The 26521-nt window shown below is 33.9% G+C and overlaps 1 protein-coding gene across 1 annotated transcript in view; it reads right to left on the minus strand.

The window, feature by feature from the left end:
* The window catches only part of LOC128377362 (transcription factor IIIB 90 kDa subunit-like), a 63953-nt gene that overhangs the window by 23767 nt on the left and 13665 nt on the right, over positions 1-26521 (minus strand). Inside the window, exon 2 of the mRNA XM_053337308.1 lies at positions 9940-10149. Within this exon, the coding sequence (XP_053193283.1) occupies positions 9940-10123 (184 nt within the window). The 5' untranslated portion in view covers positions 10124-10149. The remainder of the gene's footprint in view (positions 1-9939; positions 10150-26521) is intronic.

Below are 26521 nucleotides of genomic sequence, written 5' to 3' on the forward strand. Positions count from 1 at the left end.
TAACCCTCACCTGTACAGGTAGGATAACCCTCACCTGTACAGGTAGATAACCCTCACCTGTACAGTTAGGATAACCCTCACCTGTACGGGTAGGATAACCCTCACCTGTACGGGTAGATAACCCTCACCTGTACAGGTAGATAACCCTCACCTGTACAGTTAGGATAACCCTCACCTGTACGGGTAGGATAACCCTCACCTGTACAGGTAGGATAACCCTCACCTGTACAGGTAGATAACCCTCACCTGTACAGTTAGGATAACCCTCACCTGTACGGGTAGGATAACCCTCACCTGTACAGTTAGGATAACCCTCACCTGTACGGGTAGGATAACCCTCACCTGTACAGGTAGATAACCCTCACCTGTACAGGTGGGATAACCCTCACCTGTACGGGTAGATAACCCTCACCTGTACGGGTAGGATAACCCTCACCTGTACAGGTAGATAACCCTCACCTGTACAGTTAGGATAACCCTCACCTGTACAGGTAGATAACCCTCACCTGTACAGGTAGATAACCCTCACCTGTACAGGTAGATAACCCTCACCTGTACAGTTAGGATAACCCTCACCTGTACGGGTAGATAACCCTCACCTGTACAGTTAAGATAACCCTCACCTGTACAGTTAGGATAACCCTCACCTGTACAGGTGGATAACCCTCACCTGTACGGGTAGATAACCCTCACCTGTACGGGTAGATAACCCTCACCTGTACAGGTGGGATAACCCTCACCTGTACGGGTAGATAACCCTCACCTGTACAGGTAGATAACCCTCACCTGTACGGGTAGATAACCCTCACCTGTACAGTTAGGATAACCCTCACCTGTACAGTTAGGATAACCCTCACCTGTACAGGTAGATAACCCTCACCTGTACAGGTAGGATAACCCTCACCTGTACGGGTGGGATAACCCTCACCTGTACAGGTAGATAACCCTCACCTGTACAGGTAGGATAACCCTCACCTGTACAGGTAGGATAACCCTCACCTGTACAGGTGGGATAACCCTCACCTGTACAGGTGGGATAACCCTCACCTGTACGGGTAGGATAACCCTCACCTGTACGGGTGGGATAACCCTCACCTGTACAGGTGGGATAACCCTCACCTGTACAGGTAGATAACCCTCGGCTGTGTTTTTCTTCCAGGCTCTTTCTGGGTTACATGTTTACTGACGGAGCTCAACAAGGTAAACTGGTTTATTCTGTGGTGGGGGGTCTGGGGTCTGTGCTGGTGGGTCTGGGGTCTGGGGTCTGTGCTGGTGGGTCTGGGGTCTGTGCTGGTGGGTCTGGGGTCTGTGCTGGTGGGTCTGGGGTCTGTGGTGGTGGGTCTGGGGTCTGTACTGGTGGGTCTGGGGTCTGTGCTGGTGGGTCTGGGGTCTGGGGTCTGGGGTCTGTACTGGTGGGTCTGGGGTCTGTGCTGGTGGGTCTGGGGTCTGTGGTGGTGGGTCTGGGGTCTGTGGTGGTGGGTCTGGGGTCTGTGCTGGTGGGTCTGGGGTCTGTGGTGGTGGGTCTGGGGTCTGTGCTGGTGTATTTCGGGTCCAGGTGAGCTTTGACCTTTGACCCCCAGATGCAGGCTGGCCAGGTGTGGAGTGGGCGTGTCGGGACCGTTTCCTGTGGATCCAGGTGACCTCAGCAGAGACGCCACGCTTCGAGGCTGTAGGTCAGTGATATGGCCGCAGGGTTGTTACCATGGTAACGGTCTTCCTGTCTGTAGGTCAGTGACTGTTCAGTAACATGGCCGCAGGGTTGTTACCATGGTAATGGTCTTCCTGTCTGTAGGTCAGTGACTCTCCAGTAATATGGCCGCAGGGTTGTTACCATGGTAACGGTCTTCCTGTCTGTAGGTCAGTGACTGTTCAGTAATATGGCCGCAGGGTTGTTACCATGGTAACCGTCTTCCTGTCCTGACGTAGATCAACATGGCGTCCACTCCATCAGCGAGCAGCTGGCCTCCAGCTGCGGTTACACCATCAGCACCTTCAGGACCGATGGCTACACCACCTTCAGAGCCTCGTACTACTCCTGCTTCACCCACAGCCAGGTAACCCCACCCCCAGCCAGGTAACCCCACCCCCAGCCAGGTAGCCCCACCCCCAGCCAGGTAGCTACACCCACAGCCAGGTAACCCCACCCCCAGCCAGGTAGCTACACCCCCAGCCAGGTAGCTACACCCCCAGCCAGGTAACCCCACCCCCAGCCAGGTAGCTACACCCACAGCCAGGTAACTCCACCCCCAGCCAGGTAACTCGGTTGGTGTTTCTGTGCAGAGCGATGAAGCGTTCTCCTTCAGATTTAACGTGATTGTTAGCGACGGCGGTTCCGGCTGGATCAGCAGACCGGTTTCTGCCGCCTGTTCTGGTCTGAGCTGGACTCACCGAGAGATCATCTGTGAGGAGGACTATATGGAGGTCTGAGCCGCATCCACCTTCACATCTCCTCCACCTTCACATCTCCAGCAGAGACTCAAACCTGATGACTTACAGCTGCTGCCTTCATGTCCACCAGGTGAACGTAAACCGAGAGTCTTCCTGTGGAGGCCAGCGGGGGGAGAGCGGACAGGTGTGGCAGAGGGCTTTCTCTCAGGTAACCTCACATCCTATCATCTCATGGCCCCCTGTGGGGTCCCGACCCCCCGGTTGGGAACCACTGCTCTAGATCACTTCTAAAAGGTCATGAACCGATGAGTGTTGGTTGGTGTTCAGGCTCAGAGGACGGCGAGCGCCGCCTGGCAGCTGATGTTCCTGCAGCGTGACGGACAGGTGAGCAGCATGGCCGTCAGCGAGGCCCAGACGCAGGGCTACAGCCTGACTGCCACCGCCGGGAGGGTGGTGCTCCGATCCCGGTACCGCCCGCCGCAGGCTGAGCTGATGATGGTGAGTCAGCAGCCAATCAGAATCCAGAGATTTCATGACTAATATAAACCAAAATGTTTTTAATGACCTTTTCTTTCTTCTCCGGCTGAGTCCAAACATCCTCCGATCTGGACGTGTTGAGTCTGCATGGACGGACGCTGGGTCCCTTTTTAAAGAGATGAGACCGAAAGCCTTAATGGTCTCCATGGAGATAAATTAAAAGTCCTGACGGTTAATGGTTCTTAATATTACCATCTGAGGACTGGATGGAACCAACCTCTGATTTTACTGATCCAAGTTATTGGGACAAACTGTTCTGTGTGTCAGATATCAAACCTCCCTTCGGTCTGAGGCTGGACTCGTGGATTCAGCATCGGGTGGTTTGTGCCTTGTATGGTGATGAAACACTAACTGTCCTTAAATCTTCAGGTGGACGGCGTTCCCGTGGAGGTGGTCCGGGTTTCGCTGTTCTTCAAGCAGAAGTTGACGGTGATGATGATCGACGTGTCCATGGCCTGCACCGTCAGTAAGTCTCAATATTACCGACCAAATCAATAATCCGTCACGGACTTCAGAGGTTGTTTGTGATTATTGAACTCAAATGTTTGGAGGTTTTGTAGTAGCAGTTTTTTTTTCAAAAACATCAAATTTATGATGTTTTGAGCTCAACATTAAAATAAATGTAGTCTCATGTCCAGTTTGAGGCAGATTATGTCCGTCTTTGCTGTTTGTGTTCCTGCGACTCTCTGAATCAAAACTCATCGTTTCTAAGTGCTGATGATTACTCTCTGTCCTCCAGATTCGGGTTCTTTTGACGGCACCCAGCTGCTCTGGGAAATCCCCCGGGTCGTCACTCCTCTGGTCGGGGAAGGAGCAGCTTTTAAAAGTCAGAGTCTCAGTTTGGGGGTGGAGGGACTGCTGCTGGACCAGCACACGGTGTCCGCCAGAGGTTTCGGTGTGGTTGAACAAGGAGGACTGGTCCGAATCAGAGTTCCTTTCGGAGCGGAGGGCGGCTATAGGAAGGTGCAGTGGATCCCTCCCAGACTCAGACTGGGAAAAGGGTTTTTATCAAATCAAAGGGTGAACTTGCGCTACAGATGTCAGATGTGCAGTTTTATTCTTTGTCTTTCAGAGTTTGGTGGAGAACAACACGTACAAGGAGACCTATGTGATCTACCTGCTGTACGAACACATCTTCTCTCTGCTGTATGAAGACGGCAGCAGCGTGGACACCAGGCACCGGCTGCTCCGGGTGCTCGACACGCCGCTACTCTGCCGACCGGCCTTCAGCGTGGACCGTACGTCAGCCAGGAGCTAACCACGACCCATTTTTACACTTCTTACATAAATTATTGTTCCACAAAATACCAGACATCAGTTTGGTCCTAAACAAAGTAAATGTGGTGATTTAAATAAAGCCTGTCTGTATTAGTTGTACGTCTGGACTTCCTGTTTCTCCCTGCAGAGACCATGAGTGACGAGCAGGTGTTCAAGGTGTATCTGGGAAACATTCCTGCAGACGTCGTTTTAGAGGAAGTCCGGATCAATGGGAAGCCTCTGCCGATGTCAGACGCACCTGAACGAGGAATCGTCATCAGTCCTGTCGTTCTCGTTAACGGCAGCCGAGCCTACGAGCTGCGGCTGCCCTTCGAGGACGCGGTGGTCCACTGGACGGTAAGGACTCCACACAGAACCGGTGTGAACTCTTTAATCCTGACTTTGAGTTTAGTCTTTTCATGAATGATCATAAAGACGCTGCTGGGCTCATTATCATTATTCTCTCTGCTGCTGCTTATGACATTTAATTGGTCTCAAAACACGCGATACAAGCACACACAGCAGAGGGAGCACTGTGGTGTCCTGGTTTTTATTCATGCAGGTTTTTAATTAAACGATCTGAGTGACATAAATGTAGAAAGACTTGAGTGAACATCGTCTCTGAAGCCGTTGTATTGCCTCTTGTTTTAGATTTTCTGTTTTCCAACAGAACTTGGGTGAAGGTGCGGTGCAGTACTCCATAGATATAAACTTCACTTTAACCATCATGCCTCAGAGAGAGTCCTACTACCATCACACCTTCATCACAGCACAAGCATTCAACGCATGTAAGAACTGTTTTCTGCATACATCGTTTCACCTCTGAGATAAACCCTGTAAGTCCTTTTTTAAATGTAAATCTTGTGCTTTAAAGTCCCGCCAGAGATCACAGCTCAGTGCTCAGACGGAGGAATCACCTTCAGTGTGGTCCGACCGGCTCGAGCTGAGAGTCTCTGGGAGGTTGGCGTCGACCAGGAGCCTCTGACCCCACAGCTGGCTGCCCAAAGAGGCTACCACCTCTACAGCGACAGCCACAAAACCACCCTGGAAGTCCCCGTGTTCTCCGTCGGATACACGTATGAAGTAAGCCTCCATGACACCTGATCTCTACAGTTAAGTAGTCCTTAAAGCATCAGCTGACCTCAGGTGGTTGAGCCAGGAGGATGTTTAGGGATTTTAAGCCACTTTTGGTTCATCTTGGACTTATTTGATTGACTCACAGACCTTAATTCAAATATCAGGAGTTTGATCCCACCTGCTAACCTAACCCTAACCCTAACCTGCTGCTGTATGGATCTATCTATAACCACTCTATAATGTGAGTAAAAGAAAACTGAGATCAGGCATCTGTTTTGTTTCTAGGGTATCAACCTGTCAAACTTTTATGGGACATTTAAGCTTCTTCTGAGAGACTCTAAAACTCTGGAGGTTCAGACGTCCACCTCCAAACACTGCCTCTTCAAAACTGAGGACATGATAGGTAACCTGCACCCCCCCCCCCCCCCCCTTCATGTTCAGTCCAGTGAGTCTCTCCTGAGATTCTGCATAGTCCTAGCTAGTCACAAAGGAGTCCAAGACCAATCTCAGCATCTGTTTTCATTTAAGATCAGTCTGTTGTGTTGTCAGTCTGTTCTGCAGATGGGACCATGACCGTGGTGACAACTCCAACCTCCACCTGGCCCACAGTGCACCCTGAAAGAACCAGTCTGCTGGACTCCAGCTGTAGACCCAAACAGACAGACAGAGCCAGAGTCCTGTTTGAGTTCAAGCTGGACTCCTGTGGGACCAGAGCCATGGTATGACTATTCATATGATACTAAACTGACTTTAATATCTGGATGGTCAAACAAACCTTTTCTTTGGGGTCATCATTCTTTGTTTTTTAGTGAATGTCCTAAAGTACACAGAGATAAAATGTGAATACTGTGTGTCCAGACTAGTAAATGTAAAGATGTAGTCAGATGTTTTTGTAACTAAAGAGTTTGAACAGGTTGGAGACTCGTACGTGGTTTATGAGAACGAGATCCTTCATGACAGACAGCTGATCATAGACGGACCCAACATGATCTCCAGAGACTCTCAGTTCAAGTGAGGAAACCATCAGTACGTTAAAGGACTCGTACACAAATGTAAAAGACTACTGATGAATAAATGTGTCTGAACAGGTTGACGGTGAGGTGCTTCTACCCGCTCAGTGGGGTCAACAGACTGTCTGTGGATCGGATCTCCAGATCAGAGAAGTCCGGATTTGGTTCAGTCAAAGTCTTCAAAAGCCTTAAAGGTCCGAGTCCTCTACGTTCTTAATGATGAGCACACACAAAACACAATGATCATACATTAAAGGATTCAATGTTAAAGTGACTGAGTGGCAGTAATAAGTGAGCGGATTATGTCACATAGTAAACTTGATGACTGAGCTTTGTCTGACTCTATAATCTTTGGAGACCGTTAACAGTGTGACCTAACCCTAACCCTGTTACTGTGACTGCAGTGATGAGTCAGAGGCAGCTCTATAATCAGCTGCAGGTCCAGAATCTGTCTGAATCCAGGTGACAGATGAGGCGGTCTGAATGAGACGGCCTTTATTTATTTAGACAGTGTGTTTTGTTTTTCCAGATCCAACAGAACAACCAACCGACTGTTCACATCAGACTTTTAGAAATACCGTCGATATCCCGTCAAACCAGGTGCACCAAACCCCCCAGACCCTCCAAACCCCCCAGACCCCCCAAACCCCAGCAACTGGAGGAGTCCTGCATCAACCTGGCATTAGACCCAAACCTGGACCCAGCCGCTTCATCACAGTACCAGGAGGCCTCAGCAAGCTTCCCCTCTTCTCCCAGAACCTCAACCTTTCTCCTCTTGATGAAGTCCCTCCCCAGGGTCCAGGTCTCTTGATGGAAGACCAACATTTGTTCGGGGCTGACCCGACGTGGAGCCACTACAGGTCCTCTGCTGTTGGGATAGAAATGGCCGACACTGAAGAGAGATCTGGCTATGAGCCACAGAGTCAGTATGATCCTTCTCAAACCCCACAGCTTTACCACATCCTTCAAACACCAGGCCAGTATAGCCCAGACCACATCAGCACCAAACTGCCCCTGCCTGGCACAGATACTACCTATATCCCAACTGTTGATGCCGCACACATTACATCCAATAATATCATCCCGGACTCGTCTGGAGACGCTCTGGTTGCATCACAGCATCTCAGCATGGGTTCTAATGAAACCAAAGTCCACCAAGACCTGGAAAGAACTGGGTCCATCAAAAGGAGGAATATCAAGACCACTCAATCCAGGGCGCAAAACATCAGAGTTAAACCTCTGAGACATTTCGCATCTTCTGGGTACCATCTAAGCCAGAAACCCAGTCCGTCCCAGTACAGCACGGGTCAGACCGCTGCCAGCACTGATGACAGACGCCGGATGTCTCATCAGGTTCCTGAGAGACCAGGTACACTGAGACAGGAACAGGGTTTTCACAGTATACGAGTAAAACCGGATCAATCAGCAGTGATCCACTTTACCAATTTAACCCCAAACCATCAAGGACACCAGCAGACCCGGGTCCCACCTGTGGCTGAGACAGGGAACGGTGGGGGACTACAATCAGCAGGTAGAGAAAGGAGGAGATATTATACCGCTGGGGTTGTCGGTGTAAATTATAACTATGGAAACATTCTTTATTTTTCCCATCAGGAGCGTCCCACATCAGAGTCAGACCTGCTCCCAGTATCCCAGCAAGACTCCAGACTGCAGATCAGTCCAGACTACAGAACCTAGACCCTGGAACCAGAGGGGGAACCAGCAGGACGTCCAACTTCAAACTACAGAACCTTCCAAAAAGCCCTCCGAGCGTCAAAGAACATAGACCAACCAACCCCACCACAGCGAGCCCTGGTAGTTCAGGTTCAGACCTGAAGACCCTCATCAGGTCTGACTGCAGCGGTCCGTCTGGAGTCAGTGTTCACCAGGGCATCACGAGAGGTCCGTCTGGAGTCGGTGTTCACCAGGGCATCACGAGAGGTCCGTCTGGAGTCGGTGTTCACCAGGGCATCACGAGAGGTCCGTCTGGAGTCAGTGTTCACCAGGGCATCACGAGAGGTAAAACCCTTCAGGTCCTTTCAGCCGAGCCTGAAGCTTAATGTTGTCTGAATGTCATGAAGGAGTTCAGATCCCTAACCCTAACCCGTTTGCTCTCGCAGGTCAACGGATCAGCTGATGAAGAACAGGAACTAAACCTTCTGTCTGATTCAATAAAGGTTCAGTTTGTTCATTCACATGTTTGAGTTTGTTACGTGTTCACACCTGAAGCCAGAGTCCGCTTCCTGCAACCCTAACCCAGAGTCCGCTTCCTGCAACCCTAACCCAGAGTCCGTTTCCTGCAACCCTAACCCAGAGTCCGCTTCCTGCAACCCTAACCCAGAGTCCGCTTCCTGCAACCCTAACCCAGAGTCCGTTTCCTGCAACCCTAACCCAGAGTCCGCTTCCTGCAACCCTAACCCAGAGTCCGCTTCCTGCAACCCTAACCCAGAGTCCGCTTCCTGCAACCCTAACCCAGAGTCCGCTTCCTGCAACCCTAACCCAGAGTCCGCTTCCTGCAACCCTAACCTAGAGTCCGCTTCCTGCAACCCTAACCCAGAGTCCGTTTCCTGCAACCCTAACCCAGAGTCCGTTTCCTGCAACCCTAACCCAGAGTCCGTTTCCTGCAACCCTAACCCAGAGTCCGTTTCCTGCAACCCTAACCCAGAGTCCGCTTCCTGCAACCCTAACCCAGAGTCCGCTTCCTGCAACCCTAACCCAGAGTCCGTTTCCTGCAACCCTAACCCAGAGTCCGTTTCCTGCAACCCTAACCCAGAGTCCGTTTCCTGCAACCCTAACCCAGAGTCCGTTTCCTGCAACCCTAACCCAGAGTCCGCTTCCTGCAACCCTAACCCAGAGTCCGTTTCCTGCAACCCTAACCCAGAGTCCGTTTCCTGCAACCCTAACCCAGAGTCCGTTTCCTGCAACCCTAACCCAGAGTCCGCTTCCTGCAACCCTAACCCAGAGTCCGCTTCCTGCAACCCTAACCCAGAGTCCGTTTCCTGCAACCCTAACCCAGAGTCCGCTTCCTGCAACCCTAACCCAGAGTCCGCTTCCTGCAACCCTAACCCAGAGTCCGCTTCCTGCAACCCTAACCCAGAGTCCGTTTCCTGCAACCCTAACCCAGAGTCCGCTTCCTGCAACCCTAACCCTGTGAACATCTGAACCTGGTACTCTGATCATGTTTCTGTTATTAAGGTTCATTATTTCAGTTTGTAGGATCAGAACGAGGCTCCGTTCCACAAACGCTGAGAGTTAAAACTGAACCATAAGTAAGCACAGCTGCAGGTCTACACCGAGACCTCCAGGTCCGAGACCTGCGGGTCTGCACCGAGACCTCTAGGTCCGAGACCTGCGGGTCTGCACCGAGACCTCTAGGTCCAAGTCCTGCGGGTCTGCACTGGTTTTTAATTAAACACCACAGTTTTTCTTTTTTTACGACCGGAGTGACATAAATGTAGAAAGACCTCATTAAGCAGGCGACGGTCAGGTGGTCACATGACCTCATTAAACAGGTGGTCACATGACCTCATTAAACAGGTGGTCACATGACCTCATTAAGCAGGTGATCACATGACCTCATTAAACAGGTGATCACATGACCTCATTAACCAGGCGGTCACATGACCTCATTAACCAGGCGGTCACATGACCTCATCAGCTGGCGTCTCACCGTCAGCGGAGACGAACTGTCCCACGGCGGACGACACGCCTCCACTTCCTTCCACGAACTGGACCTCAGAGACGATGATGTTGTCCTCCAGAACCGAGCCGCAGCTGGTGCACACGGCGCTGCCCCGGGCCTGGTCCACATCGATGTCCGACCCGCCGCAGGTCCTGCACAGCCTGGAGCTCATGGTGCCGGGGTCAAAGGTCACGCCGCCTGCGGGGTCACAGGTTAGCATAAAGGTTACTCTCTCATTACTCTTTATATATAAACACTATACGTTACTCTTTATATATAAACACTATACGTTACTCTATATATATAAACACTATACGTTACTCTATATATATAAACACTATACGTTACTCTATATATATAAACACTATACGTTACTCTATATATATAAACACACTATACGTTACTCTATATATATAAACACTATACGTTACTCTATATATATAAACACTATACGTTACTCTATATATATAAACACACTATACGTTACTCTATATATATAAACACTATACGTTACTCTATATATATAAACACACTATACGTTACTCTATATATATAAACACTATACGTTACTCTATATATATAAACACTATACGTTACTCTATATATATAAACACTATACGTTACTCTATATATATAAACACTATACGTTACTCTATATATATAAACACTATACGTTACTCTATATATATAAACACTATACGTTACTCTATATATATAAACACTATACGTTACTCTATATATATAAACACACTATACGTTACTATATATATATAAACACTATACGTTACTCTATATATATAAACACTATACGTTACTCTATATATATAAACACTATACGTTACTCTATATATATAAACACACTATACGTTACTCTATATATATAAACACTATACGTTACTCTATATATATAAACACACTATACGTTACTCTATATATATAAACACTATACGTTACTCTATATATATAAACACTATACGTTACTCTATATATATAAACACTATACGTTACTCTATATATATAAACACTATACGTTACTCTATATATATAAACATTATACGTTACTCTATATATATAAACACTATACGTTACTCTATATATATAAACACTATACGTTACTCTATATATATAAACACTATACGTTACTCTATATATATAAACACTATACGTTACTCTATATATATAAACACTATACGTTACTCTTTATATATAAACACTATACGTTACTCTATATATATAAACACACTATACGTTACTCTATATATATAAACACTATACGTTACTCTATATATAAACACACTATACGTTACTCTATATATATAAACACTATACGTTACTCTTTATATATAAACACTATACGTTACTCTATATATATAAACACTATACGTTACTCTATATATATAAACACTATACGTTACTCTTTATATATAAACACTATACGTTACTCTATATATATAAACACACTATACGTTACTCTATATATATAAACACTATACGTTACTCTATATATATAAACACTATACGTTACTCTATATATATAAACACACTATACGTTACTCTATATATATAAACACTATACGTTACTCTTTATATATAAACACTATACGTTACTCTATATATATAAACACTATACGTTACTCTATATATATAAACACTATACGTTACTCTATATATATAAACACACTATACGTTACTCTATATATATAAACACTATACGTTACTCTATATATAAACACACTATACGTTACTCTATATATAAACACACTATACGTTACTCTATATATAAACACACTATACGTTACTCTATATATATAAACACTATACGTTACTCTATATATATAAACACACTATACGTTACTCTATATATATAAACACACTATACGTTACTCTATATATATAAACACTATACGTTACTCTATATATATAAACACACTATACGTTACTCTATATATATAAACACACTATACGTTACTCTATATATATAAACACTATACGTTACTCTATATATATAAACACACTATACGTTACTCTATATATATAAACACACTATACGTTACTCTATATATAAACACACTATACGTTACTCTATATATATAAACACTATACGTTACTCTATATATATAAACACTATACGTTACTCTATATATATAAACACTATACGTTACTCTATATATATAAACACACTATACGTTACTCTATATATATAAACACACTATACGTTACTCTTTATATATAAACACTATACGTTACTCTATATATATAAACACACTATACGTTACTCTATATATATAAACACACTATACGTTACTCTTTATATATAAACACTATACGTTACTCTATATATATAAACACTATACGTTACTCTATATATATATAAACACTATACGTTACTCTATATATATAAACACACTATACGTTACTCTATATATATAAACACACTATACGTTACTCTATATATATAAACACACTATACGTTACTCTATATATATAAACACTATACGTTACTCTATATATATAAACACACTATACGTTACTCTATATATATAAACACTATACGTTACTCTATATATATAAACACACTATACGTTACTCTATATATATAAACACTATACGTTACTCTATATATATAAACACTATACGTTACTCTATATATATAAACACACTATACGTTACTCTATATATATAAACACACTATACGTTACTCTATATATAAACACACTATACGTTACTCTATATATATAAACACACTATACGTTACTCTATATATATAAACACACTATACGTTACTCTATATATATAAACACACTATACGTTACTCTATATATATAAACACACTATACGTTACTCTATATATATAAACACTATACGTTACTCTATATATATAAACACACTATACGTTACTCTATATATATAAACACTATACGTTACTCTATATATATAAACACTATACGTTACTCTATATATATAAACACACTATACGTTACTCTATATATATAAACACTATACGTTACTCTATATATATAAACACACTATACGTTACTCTATATATATAAACACTATACGTTACTCTATATATATATAAACACACTATACGTTACTCTATATATATAAACACTATACGTTACTCTATATATATAAACACTATACGTTACTCTATATATATAAACACACTATACGTTACTCTATATATATAAACACACTATACGTTACTCTATATATATAAACACACTATACGTTACTCTATATATATAAACACTATACGTTACTCTATATATATAAACACTATACGTTACTCTATATATATAAACACTATACGTTACTCTATATATATAAACACACTATACGTTACTCTATATATATAAACACACTATACGTTACTCTATATATATAAACACACTATACGTTACTCTATATATAAACACACTATACGTTACTCTTTATATATAAACACTATACGTTACTCTATATATATAAACACTATACGTTACTCTATATATATAAACACTATACGTTACTCTATATATATAAACACACTATACGTTACTCTATATATATAAACACACTATACGTTACTCTATATATAAACACACTATACGTTACTCTATATATATAAACACTATACGTTACTCTATATATATAAACACTATACGTTACTCTATATATATAAACACACTATACGTTACTCTATATATATAAACACTATACGTTACTCTATATATATAAACACTATACGTTACTCTATATATAAACACACTATACGTTACTCTATATATAAACACACTATACGTTACTCTATATATATAAACACTATACGTTACTCTATATATATAAACACTATACGTTACTCTATATATATAAACACACTATACGTTACTCTATATATATAAACACACTATACGTTACTCTATATATATAAACACTATACGTTACTCTATATATATAAACACACTATACGTTACTCTATATATATAAACACTATACGTTACTCTATATATAAACACACTATACGTTACTCTATATATATAAACACACTATACGTTACTCTTTATATATAAACACTATACGTTACTCTATATATATAAACACACTATACGTTACTCTATATATATAAACACACTATACGTTACTCTATATATATAAACACTATACGTTACTCTATATATATAAACACTATACGTTACTCTATATATATAAACACACTATACGTTACTCTATATATATAAACACTATACGTTACTCTATATATATAAACACTATACGTTACTCTATATATATAAACACTATACGTTACTCTATATATATAAACACTATACGTTACTCTATATATATAAACACTATACGTTACTCTATATATATAAACACTATACGTTACTCTATATATATAAACACTATACGTTACTCTATATATATAAACACACTATACGTTACTCTATATATATAAACACTATACGTTACTCTATATATATAAACACTATACGTTACTCTATATATATAAACACTATACGTTACTCTATATATATAAACACACTATACGTTACTCTATATATATAAACACTATACGTTACTCTATATATATAAACACTATACGTTACTCTATATATATAAACACTATACGTTACTCTATATATATAAACACTATACGTTACTCTATATATATAAACACACTATACGTTACTCTTTATATATAAACACTATACGTTACTCTATATATAAACACTATACGTTACTCTATATATATAAACACTATACGTTACTCTATATATATAAACACACTATACGTTACTCTATATATAAACACACTATACGTTACTCTATATATATAAACACTATACGTTACTCTATATATATAAACACACTATACGTTACTCTTTATATATAAACACACTATACGTTACTCTATATATATAAACACTATACGTTACTCTATATATATAAACACACTATACGTTACTCTATATATAAACACACTATACGTTACTCTATATATATAAACACTATACGTTACTCTATATATATAAACACACTATACGTTACTCTTTATATAAACACACTATACGTTACTCTTTATATATAAACACTATACGTTACTCTTTATATAAACACACTATACGTTACTCTATATATATAAACACACTATACGTTACTCTTTATATATAAACACTATACGTTACTCTATATATATAAACACACTATACGTTACTCTATATATATAAACACTATACGTTACTCTATATATATAAACACTATACGTTACTCTATATATATAAACACTATACGTTACTCTATATATATAAACACACTATACGTTACTCTATATATATAAACACACTATACGTTACTCTATATATATAAACACTATACGTTACTCTATATATATAAACACACTATACGTTACTCTATATATATATAAACACTATACGTTACTCTATATATATAAACACACTATACGTTACTCTATATATATAAACACACTATACGTTACTCTATATATAAACACACTATACGTTACTCTATATATATAAACACTATACGTTACTCTATATATATAAACACTATACGTTACTCTATATATATAAACACACTATACGTTACTCTATATATATATAAACACTATACGTTACTCTATATATATAAACACTATACGTTACTCTATATATATAAACACTATACGTTACTCTATATATATAAACACTATACGTTACTCTATATATATAAACACACTATACGTTACTCTATATATATAAACACACTATACGTTACTCTATATATATAAACACTATACGTTACTCTATATATATAAACACTATACGTTACTCTATATATATAAACACTATACGTTACTCTATATATATAAACACTATACGTTACTCTATATATATAAACACTATACGTTACTCTATATATATAAACACACTATACGTTACTCTATATATATAAACACTATACGTTACTCTATATATATAAACACTATACGTTACTCTATATATATAAACACTATACGTTACTCTATATATATAAACACACTATACGTTACTCTATATATATAAACACTATACGTTACTCTATATATATAAACACTATACGTTACTCTATATATATAAACACTATACGTTACTCTATATATATAAACACACTATACGTTACTCTATATATATAAACACTATACGTTACTCTATATATATAAACACTATACGTTACTCTATATATATAAACACTATACGTTACTCTATATATATAAACACACTATACGTTACTCTATATATATAAACACACTATACGTTACTCTATATATATAAACACACTATACGTTACTCTATATATATAAACACTATACGTTACTCTATATATATAAACACTATACGTTACTCTATATATATAAACACTATACGTTACTCTATATATATAAACACTATACGTTACTCTATATATATAAACACACTATACGTTACTCTATATATATAAACACTATACGTTACTCTATATATATAAACACACTATACGTTACTCTATATATATAAACACTATACGTTACTCTATATATATAAACACACTATACGTTACTCTATATATATAAACACTATACGTTACTCTATATATATAAACACTATACGTTACTCTATATATATAAACACTATACGTTACTCTATATATATAAACACTATACGTTACTCTATATATATAAACACACTATACGTTACTCTATATATATAAACACTATACGTTACTCTATATATATAAACACACTATACGTTACTCTATATATATAAACACTATACGTTACTCTATATATATAAACACTATACGTTACTCTATATATATAAACACTATACGTTACTCTATATATATAAACACACTATACGTTACTGTATATATATAAACACTATACGTTACTCTATATATATAAACACTATACGTTACTCTATATATATAAACACTATACGTTACTCTATATATATAAACACACTATACGTTACTCTATATATATAAACACACTATACGTTACTCTATATATATAAACACTATACGTTACTCTATATATAAACACTATACGTTACTCTATATATAAACACTATACGTTACTCTATATATATAAACACTATACGTTACTCTATATATATAAACACTATACGTTACTCTATATATATAAACACTATACGTTACTCTATATATATAAACACTATACGTTACTCTATATATATAAACACTATACGTTACTCTTTATATAAACACACTATACGTTACTCTATATATATAAACACTATACGTTACTCTATATATATAAACACTATACGTTACTCTATATATATAAACACTATACGTTACTCTATATATATAAACACTATACGTTACTCTATATATATATAAACACTATACGTTACTCTATATATATAAACACTATACGTTACTCTATATATATAAACACTATACGTTACTCTATATATATAAACACACTATACGTTACTCTATATATATAAACACTATACGTTACTCTATATATATAAACACTATACGTTACTCTATATATATAAACACACTATACGTTACTCTATATATATAAACACTATACGTTACTCTATATATATAAACACACTATACGTTACTCTATATATATAAACACTATACGTTACTCTATATATATAAACACTATACGTTACTCTATATATATAAACACTATACGTTACTCTATATATATAAACACTATACGTTACTCTATATATATAAACACTATACGTTACTCTATATATATAAACACACTATACGTTACTCTATATATATAAACACTATACGTTACTCTATATATATAAACACTATACGTTACTCTATATATATAAACACTATACGTTACTCTATATATATAAACACACTATACGTTACTCTATATATAAACACACTATACGTTACTCTATATATATAAACACACTATACGTTACTCTATATATATAAACACACTATACGTTACTCTATATATATAAACACTATACGTTACTCTATATATATAAAACACTATACGTTACTCTATATATATAAACACTATACGTTACTCTATATATATAAACACTATACGTTACTCTATATATATAAACACACTATACGTTACTCTATATATATAAACACACTATACGTTACTCTATATATATAAACACTATACGTTACTCTATATATATAAACACACTATACGTTACTCTATATATATAAACACACTATACGTTACTCTATATATATAAACACACTATACGTTACTCTATATATATAAACACACTATACGTTACTCTATATATATAAACACTATACGTTACTCTATATATAAACACACTATACGTTACTCTATATATATAAACACTATACGTTACTCTATATATATAAACACACTATACGTTACTCTATATATATAAACACTATACGTTACTCTATATATAAACACACTATACGTTACTCTATATATATAAACACTATACGTTACTCTATATATATAAACACTATACGTTACTCTATATATACAAACACTATACGTTACTCTATATATATAAACACTATACGTTACTCTATATATATAAACACTATACGTTACTCTATATATAAACACACTATACGTTACTCTATATATATAAACACACTATACGTTACTCTATATATATAAACACACTATACGTTACTCTATATATATAAACACTATACGTTACTCTATATATATAAACACACTATACGTTACTCTATATATATAAACACACTATACGTTACTCTATATATATAAACACTATACGTTACTCTATATATATAAACACACTATACGTTACTCTATATATATAAACACACTATACGTTACTCTATATATATAAACACTATACGTTACTCTATATATATAAACACACTATACGTTACTCTATATATATAAACACTATACGTTACTCTATATATATAAACACTATACGTTACTCTATATATATAAACACACTATACGTTACTCTATATATATAAACACACTATACGTTACTCTATATATATAAACACTATACGTTACTCTATATATATAAACACACTATACGTTACTCTATATATATAAACACTATACGTTACTCTATATATATAAACACACTATACGTTACTCTATATATATAAACACTATACGTTACTCTATATATATAAACACTATACGTTACTCTATATATATAAACACTATACGTTACTCTATATATATAAACACTATACGTTACTCTATATATATAAACACTATACGTTACTCTATATATATAAACACTATACGTTACTCTATATATATAAACACTATACGTTACTCTATATATATAAACACTATACGTTACTCTTTATATATAAACACTATACGTTACTCTATATATAAACACTATACGTTACTCTATATATATAAACACTATACGTTACTCTATATATATAAACACTATACGTTACTCTATATATATAAACACACTATACGTTACTCTATATATATAAACACACTATACGTTACTCTATATATATAAACACACTATACGTTACTCTATATATATAAACACACTATACGTTACTCTATATATATAAACACACTATACGTTACTCTATATATATAAACACACTATACGTTACTCTATATATATAAACACACTATACGTTACTCTATATATATAAACACTATACGTTACTCTATATATATAAACACACTATACGTTACTCTATATATATAAACACACTATACGTTACTCTATATATATAAACACTATACGTTACTCTATATATAAACACACTATACGTTACTCTATATATATAAACACTATACGTTACTCTATATATATAAACACTATACGTTACTCTATATATATAAACACTATACGTTACTCTATATATAAACACACTATACGTTACTCTATATATATAAACACTATACGTTACTCTATATATATAAACACTATACGTTACTCTATATATATAAACACTATACGTTACTCTATATATATAAACACACTATACGTTACTCTATATATATAAACACTATACGTTACTCTATATATATAAACACTATACGTTACTCTATATATATAAACACACTATACGTTACTCTATATATATAAACACTATACGTTACTCTATATATATAAACACTATACGTTACTCTATATATATAAACACACTATACGTTACTCTTTATATATAAACACTATACGTTACTCTATATATAAACACACTATACGTTACTCTATATATAAACACACTATACGTTACTCTATATATATAAACACACTATACGTTACTCTATATATATAAACACTATACGTTACTCTATATATATAAACACTATACGTTACTCTATATATAAACACACTATACGTTACTCTATATATATAAACACACTATACGTTACTCTATATATATAAACACTATACGTTACTCTATATATATAAACACTATACGTTACTCTATATATATAAACACTATACGTTACTCTATATATATAAACACGTTACTCTATATATATAAACACACTATACGTTACTCTATATATATAAACACTATACGTTACTCTATATATATAAACACACTATACGTTACTCTATATATATAAACACTATACGTTACTCTATATATATAAACACTATACGTTACTCTATATATATAAACACTATACGTTACTCTATATATATAAACACTATACGTTACTCTATATATATAAACACACTATACGTTACTCTATATATATAAACACTATACGTTACTCTATATATATAAACACTATACGTTACTCTATATATATAAACACTATACGTTACTCTATATATATAAACACTATACGTTACTCTATATATATAACACACTATACGTTACTCTATATATATAAACACTATACGTTACTCTATATATATAAACACTATACGTTACTCTATATATATAAACACTATACGTTACTCTATATATATAAACACTATACGTTACTCTATATATATAAACACTATACGTTACTCTATATATATAAACACTATACGTTACTCTATATATATAAACACTATACGTTACTCTATATATATAAACACACTATACGTTACTCTTATATATAAACACTATACGTTACTCTATATATATAAACACACTATACGTTACTCTATATATATAAACACTATACGTTACTCTATATATATAAACACACTATACGTTACTCTATATATATAAACACACTATACGTTACTCTATATATAAACACACTATACGTTACTCTATATATATAAACACACTATACGTTACTCTATATATATAAACACTATACGTTACTCTATATATATAAACACTATACGTTACTCTATATATAAACACACTATACGTTACTCTATATATATAAACACACTATACGTTACTCTATATATATAAACACTATACGTTACTCTATATATATAAACACTATACGTTACTCTATATATATAAACACTATACGTTACTCTATATATATAAACACTATACGTTACTCTATATATATAAACACTATACGTTACTCTATATATATAAACACTATACGTTACTCTATATATATAAACACACTATACGTTACTCTATATATATAAACACTATACGTTACTCTATATATATAAACACTATACGTTACTCTATATATATAAACACTATACGTTACTCTATATATATAAACACACTATACGTTACTCTATATATATAAACACTATACGTTACTCTATATATATAAACACTATACGTTACTCTATATATATAAACACTATACGTTACTCTATATATATAAACACTATACGTTACTCTATATATATAAACACTATACGTTACTCTATATATATAAACACTATACGTTACTCTATATATATAAACACACTATACGTTACTCTATATATATAAACACTATACGTTACTCTATATATATAAACACTATACGTTACTCTATATATATATAAACACTATACGTTACTCTATATATATAAACACACTATACGTTACTCTATATATATAAACACTATACGTTACTCTATATATATAAACACACTATACGTTACTCTATATATATAAACACTATACGTTACTCTATATATATAAACACTATACGTTACTCTATATATATAAACACTATACGTTACTCTATATATATAAACACTATACGTTACTCTATATATATAAACACACTATCGTTACTCTATATATATAAACACACTATACGTTACTCTATATATATAAACACTATACGTTACTCTATATATATAAACACACTATACGTTACTCTATATATATAAACACACTATACGTTACTCTATATATATAAACACTATACGTTACTCTATATATATAAACACTATACGTTACTCTATATATATAAACACACTATACGTTACTCTATATATATAAACACACTATACGTTACTCTATATATATAAACACACTATACGTTACTCTATATATATAAACACTATACGTTACTCTATATATATAAACACACTATACGTTACTCTATATATATAAACACACTATACGTTACTCTATATATATAAACACACTATACGTTACTCTATATATATAAACACTATACGTTACTCTATATATATAAACACACTATACGTTACTCTATATATATAAACACACTATACGTTACTCTATATATATAAACACTATACGTTACTCTATATATATAAACACTATACGTTACTCTATATATATAAACACTATACGTTACTCTATATATATAAACACACTATACGTTACTCTATATATATAAACACACTATACGTTACTCTATATATATAAACACACTATACGTTACTCTATATATATAAACACACTATACGTTACTCTATATATATAAACACACTATACGTTACTCTATATATATAAACACTATACGTTACTCTATATATATAAACACACTATACGTTACTCTATATATATAAACACTATACGTTACTCTATATATATAAACACTATACGTTACTCTATATATATAAACACTATACGTTACTCTATATATATAAACACTATACGTTACTCTATATATATAAACACACTATACGTTACTCTATATATATAAACACACTATACGTTACTCTATATATATAAACACTATACGTTACTCTATATATATAAACACACTATACGTTACTCTATATATATAAACACACTATACGTTACTCTATATATATAAACACACTATACGTTACTCTATATATATAAACACACTATACGTTACTCTATATATATATAAACACGTTACTCTATATATATAAACACTATACGTTACTCTATATATATAAACACTATACGTTACTCTATATATATATAAACACTATACGTTACTCTATATATATAAACACTATACGTTACTCTATATATATAAACACTATACGTTACTCTATATATATAAACACTATACGTTACTCTATATATATAAACACTATACGTTACTCTATATATATAAACACTATACGTTACTCTATATATATAAACACTATACGTTACTCTATATATATAAACACACTATACGTTACTCTATATATATAAACACTATACGTTACTCTATATATATAAACACACTATACGTTACTCTATATATATAAACACTATACGTTACTCTATATATATAAACACTATAAGTTACTCTATATATATAAACACTATACGTTACTCTATATATATAAACACTATACGTTACTCTATATATATAAACACACTATACGTTACTCTATATATATAAACACTATACGTTACTCTATATATATAAACACTATACGTTACTCTATATATATAAACACTATACGTTACTCTATATATATAAACACTATACGTTACTCTATATATATAAACACTATACGTTACTCTATATATATAAACACACTATACGTTACTCTATATATATAAACACTATACGTTACTCTATATATATAAACACTATACGTTACTCTATATATATAAACACTATACGTTACTCTATATATATAAACACTATACGTTACTCTATATATATAAACACACTATACGTTACTCTATATATATAAACACTATACGTTACTCTATATATAAACACTATACGTTACTCTATATATATAAACACTATACGTTACTCTATATATATAAACACTATACGTTACTCTATATATATAAACACTATACGTTACTCTATATATATAAACACACTATACGTTACTCTATATATATAAACACACTATACGTTACTCTATATATAAACACACTATACGTTACTCTATATATAAACACACTATACGTTACTCTATATATATAAACACTATACGTTACTCTATATATATAAACACTATACGTTACTCTATATATATAAACACTATACGTTACTCTATATATATAAACACTATACGTTACTCTATATATATAAACACTATGCGTTACTCTTTAAATATAAACACTATACGTTACTCTATATATATAAACACTATACGTTACTCTATATATATAAACACTATACGTTACTCTATATATATAACACACTATACGTTACTCTATATATATAAACACTATACGTTACTCTATATATATAAACACTATACGTTACTCTATATATATAAACACTATACGTTACTCTATATATATAAACACTATACGTTACTCTATATATATAAACACACTATACGTTACTCTATATATATAAACACTATACGTTACTCTATATATATAAACACTATACGTTACTCTATATATATAAACACACTATACGTTACTCTATATATATAAACACTATAAGTTACTCTATATATATAAACACTATACGTTACTCTATATATATAAACACACTATACGTTACTCTATATATATAAACACTATACGTTACTCTATATATATAAACACTATACGTTACTCTATATATATAAACACTATACGTTACTCTATATATATAAACACACTATACGTTACTCTTTATATATAAACACTATACGTTACTCTATATATATAAACACTATACGTTACTCTATATATATAAACACACTATACGTTACTCTATATATATAAACACTATACGTTACTCTATATATATAAACACTATACGTTACTCTATATATATAAACACTATACGTTACTCTATATATATAAACACACTATACGTTACTCTTTATATATAAACACTATACGTTACTCTATATATATAAACACTATACGTTACTCTATATATATAAACACTATACGTTACTCTATATATATAAACACTATACGTTACTCTATATATATAAACACTATACGTTACTCTATATATATAAACACACTATACGTTACTCTATATATATAAACACACTATACGTTACTCTTTATATATAAACACACTATACGTTACTCTTTATATATAAACACTATACGTTACTCTATATATATAAACACTATACGTTACTCTATATATATAAACACTATACGTTACTCTATATATATAAACACACTATACGTTACTCTATATATATAAACACTATACGTTACTCTATATATATAAACACACTATACGTTACTCTTTATATATAAACACACTATACGTTACTCTATATATATAAACACTATACGTTACTCTATATATATAAACACTATACGTTACTCTATATATATAAACACTATACGTTACTCTATATATATAAACACTATACGTTACTCTATATATATAAACACTATACGTTACTCTATATATATAAACACTATACGTTACTATATATATATAAACACACTATACGTTACTCTATATATATAAACACTATACGTTACTCTATATATATAAACACACTATACGTTACTCTATATATATAAACACTATACGTTACTCTATATATATAAACACACTATACGTTACTCTATATATATAAACACTATACGTTACTCTATATATATAAACACACTATACGTTACTCTATATATATAAACACTATACGTTACTCTATATATATAAACACACTATACGTTACTCTATATATATAAACACTATACGTTACTCTATATATATAAACACTATACGTTACTCTATATATATAAACACACTATACGTTACTCTTTATATATAAACACTATACGTTACTCTATATATATAAACACACTATACGTTACTCTATATATATAAACACTATACGTTACTCTATATATATAAACACTATACGTTACTCTATATATATAAACACTATACGTTACTCTATATATATAAACACACTATACGTTACTCTATATATATAAACACTATACGTTACTCTATATATATAAACACTATACGTTACTCTATATATATAAACACACTATACGTTACTCTATATATATAAACACACTATACGTTACTCTATATATATAAACACACTATACGTTACTCTATATATATAAACACTATACGTTACTCTATATATATAAACACTATACGTTACTCTATATATATAAACACTATACGTTACTCTATATATATAAACACTATACGTTACTCTATATATATAAACACTATACGTTACTCTATATATATAAACACTATACGTTACTCTATATATATAAACACTATATGTTACTCTATATATATAAACACTATACGTTACTCTATATATATAAACACTATACGTTACTCTATATATATAAACACTATACG

Source organism: Scomber japonicus, chromosome 17 (genome assembly GCF_027409825.1).
Source record: "Scomber japonicus isolate fScoJap1 chromosome 17, fScoJap1.pri, whole genome shotgun sequence".
In the NCBI taxonomy this organism is placed as follows: domain Eukaryota; kingdom Metazoa; phylum Chordata; class Actinopteri; order Scombriformes; family Scombridae; genus Scomber; species Scomber japonicus.